At 37.4% G+C, this 2,240-nt stretch overlaps 1 protein-coding gene across 1 annotated transcript; it reads left to right on the top strand.

Annotated features, from left to right (window-relative positions):
* Nucleotides 1–1,209: 1,209 nt before the first annotated feature.
* LOC107736688 (non-canonical poly(A) RNA polymerase PAPD7-like) lies at nucleotides 1,210–2,144 on the top strand (the record flags this gene model as incomplete). The annotated part of the gene is made up of 3 exons (XM_016548056.1): nucleotides 1,210–1,328; nucleotides 1,431–1,477; nucleotides 2,024–2,144. Coding segments are annotated over exons 1-3 (276 nt in total), but the record flags the coding sequence as incomplete, so codon positions are not given.
* Nucleotides 2,145–2,240: the final 96 nt, after the last annotated feature.

Here is a 2,240-nt window from a genome sequence, read left to right as displayed (position 1 = left end):
TTTTTTTAATTGAGTTCTTATCAACTACACTTTTCGAAGTAGACTTTACAAATACAGCAAGTGAGTTGTTGTTTGCTTATAAGTCTGACAACAGCTTTTTACTAACCGTTTTGTTACATTTGTTGTCATCGCCTGTCCATTAATGTTGGCTGTCGGCTGTGTTCAGGGTTTTGGTGTTTGCTGATTTATGAGTATGACACTGGACACTTAATACAATGCATGCTTTAGTCCTTAGTAACCCAGCAATTGTAGGCTTGTAAGAAGGGACGAATCTATTGCATGAACTTGTTATATTTGCGGTGGATGGTTGCAGACCCCTGGAATTTTTCCATGAAAGAATCTGGAACCGAATGAGGCAATGACTGTCTCAAAACCTATTGAGTGGCTGATGTAGTCCTACTAGACAGCATTTCTCTGTCATAGACTCATAGGTGCAAAATGCTGTTTAGGTGTTTAAGATTGGTGGACATTGGTTTTCTTGGTATTTCCAGCTGTTGAGTAAAATAGTAAGAACTTTTAAGTCTGTAAATTAGCTTAAAGTTTTATTTAGAGGCATTGGTGTAGGACAAGACTACAAGTGATAAGTACTTCATATGTGCATTTTTTTTCTATGAAATATAATTGTAAAAATCTGATTCAAAACAAAAATTAAAGTCTAGTCAGCTCATCAAGGATGTTACCAAATATTCACAATTGGGAGGACCAAATGTAAAGGTTGAATAATAATTTTTACGATATAACCCATATTAATTTGCCAGCCACATTAAACCATCATCATGATCATGTTTTTCATGATCATGCTTTCCCTACATAATGGGTTTTTCACACATATATTTGTTAATGGTGATTTTTACTTCATTGTTTTGTGATCTGGAGTATCTTTTCCATGTTTCAAACTTTAAATACTTCCGGCAGTTGATTTTCTCCATGGGGAATTGATCGGATTGTGAAACGTGGCTGTTTCTATACAAGAATGGAGCCAGATCTGAATGTGAATTTTGTTAACATTTAACCAGTCAGGTTCTTAGTCCTGTAGCCCAAGTGTATTTATTGTACAGGTCGTTAATTTATTATTATAATTTTTTTTTCAAACAAATGTTCAACAAATGATTCGTGCTTTGAGTTGTTGTGATGAATCTGCAAAAATGGCCTCTTAAATTGTACCAGCTGCCTTTCCATAATTTTCTTTTTCATTTCTTCCAAGGTTGCATGAAGAAATCATGGACTTCTACAATTTCATGTCTCCTCGTCCTCAGGAGACCACCATGAGACAGGAGGTGGTGGACAGGATAGAGTCGGTCATCAAGGAGTTGTGGCCAACCGCTGATGTAAGATTAAGAGCTGATGTCTATGCAGTTGGTCTATTATTAGCATAATAAATTAGAATTCAAAAATACGAATGTATTTGTTTTTACTTTTATGTACTTTAGGTCCAGATATTTGGCAGCTTTAGCACTGGACTCTTTCTCCCAACCAGGTAAATGAATGTGTGTTTGATCTTGCACATCAGGTGACAACACAGCAGTGAGTTTTTGAACCGGATTGTTAGCAGATCTCAACATGCGTGATGTTGCTCTCACGATCCGTTGTTGCTGTACAGACATAACACTATTCACAGTTAGATGACTCTCACAGACTGGTGGGATCAGAGCACGTGCTTCATCTTTATCATAGCCATAGCCTGCTAGCCTTTTTTTGGCTCTTAGCTGTCTTTTAGTAACTAAACAGACGTTTTATGATCAATTGCTGTTTGCTAACTCCAAATGTGAGAATGGCACAAACTATCCTAGATCTGTAGTTTATGAAAATAATTGGTCTCTAAAGCCTGAAAGATTTTCCTTGTGTTACTGTTAGTCAGTAGGCCTCATGTATTTGGCTTAACGCTACTGAGGAGGCAATGATTGTGAGTTTATTTGGTGGTTTTGTTTTCATGTGAGATATGGGCTTCCGCTAGGCTTCTTGGGCAGTGTTGATTTTAACAAATTGCATAAACCTGAATCTGGCTGATTCTTTTACACTGTAGTGACATTGACCTGGTGGTGTTTGGGAAATGGGAGAAACCTCCCCTGCAGCAGTTGGAGCAGGCGCTCCGAAAACACAATGTGGCAGAACCATATTCCATCAAAGTTCTGGACAAAGCTACGGTACGTGTTTTCCCACTGTTGATTTAACATCAACCACACTTAAACTGTTTCATATTCGTTTTTTTTTTTTTTTTGCGCCAAGAATGTCTTTGGAAT

This window comes from Sinocyclocheilus rhinocerous, unplaced genomic scaffold (genome assembly GCF_001515625.1).
Source record: "Sinocyclocheilus rhinocerous isolate Xijiao unplaced genomic scaffold, SAMN03320098_v1.1 C36894497, whole genome shotgun sequence".
Taxonomy (NCBI): Eukaryota; Metazoa; Chordata; class Actinopteri; order Cypriniformes; family Cyprinidae; genus Sinocyclocheilus; species Sinocyclocheilus rhinocerous.
Note: the sequence above shows the minus strand (reverse complement) of the source record. Positions and strands in the feature narration are given on the sequence as shown.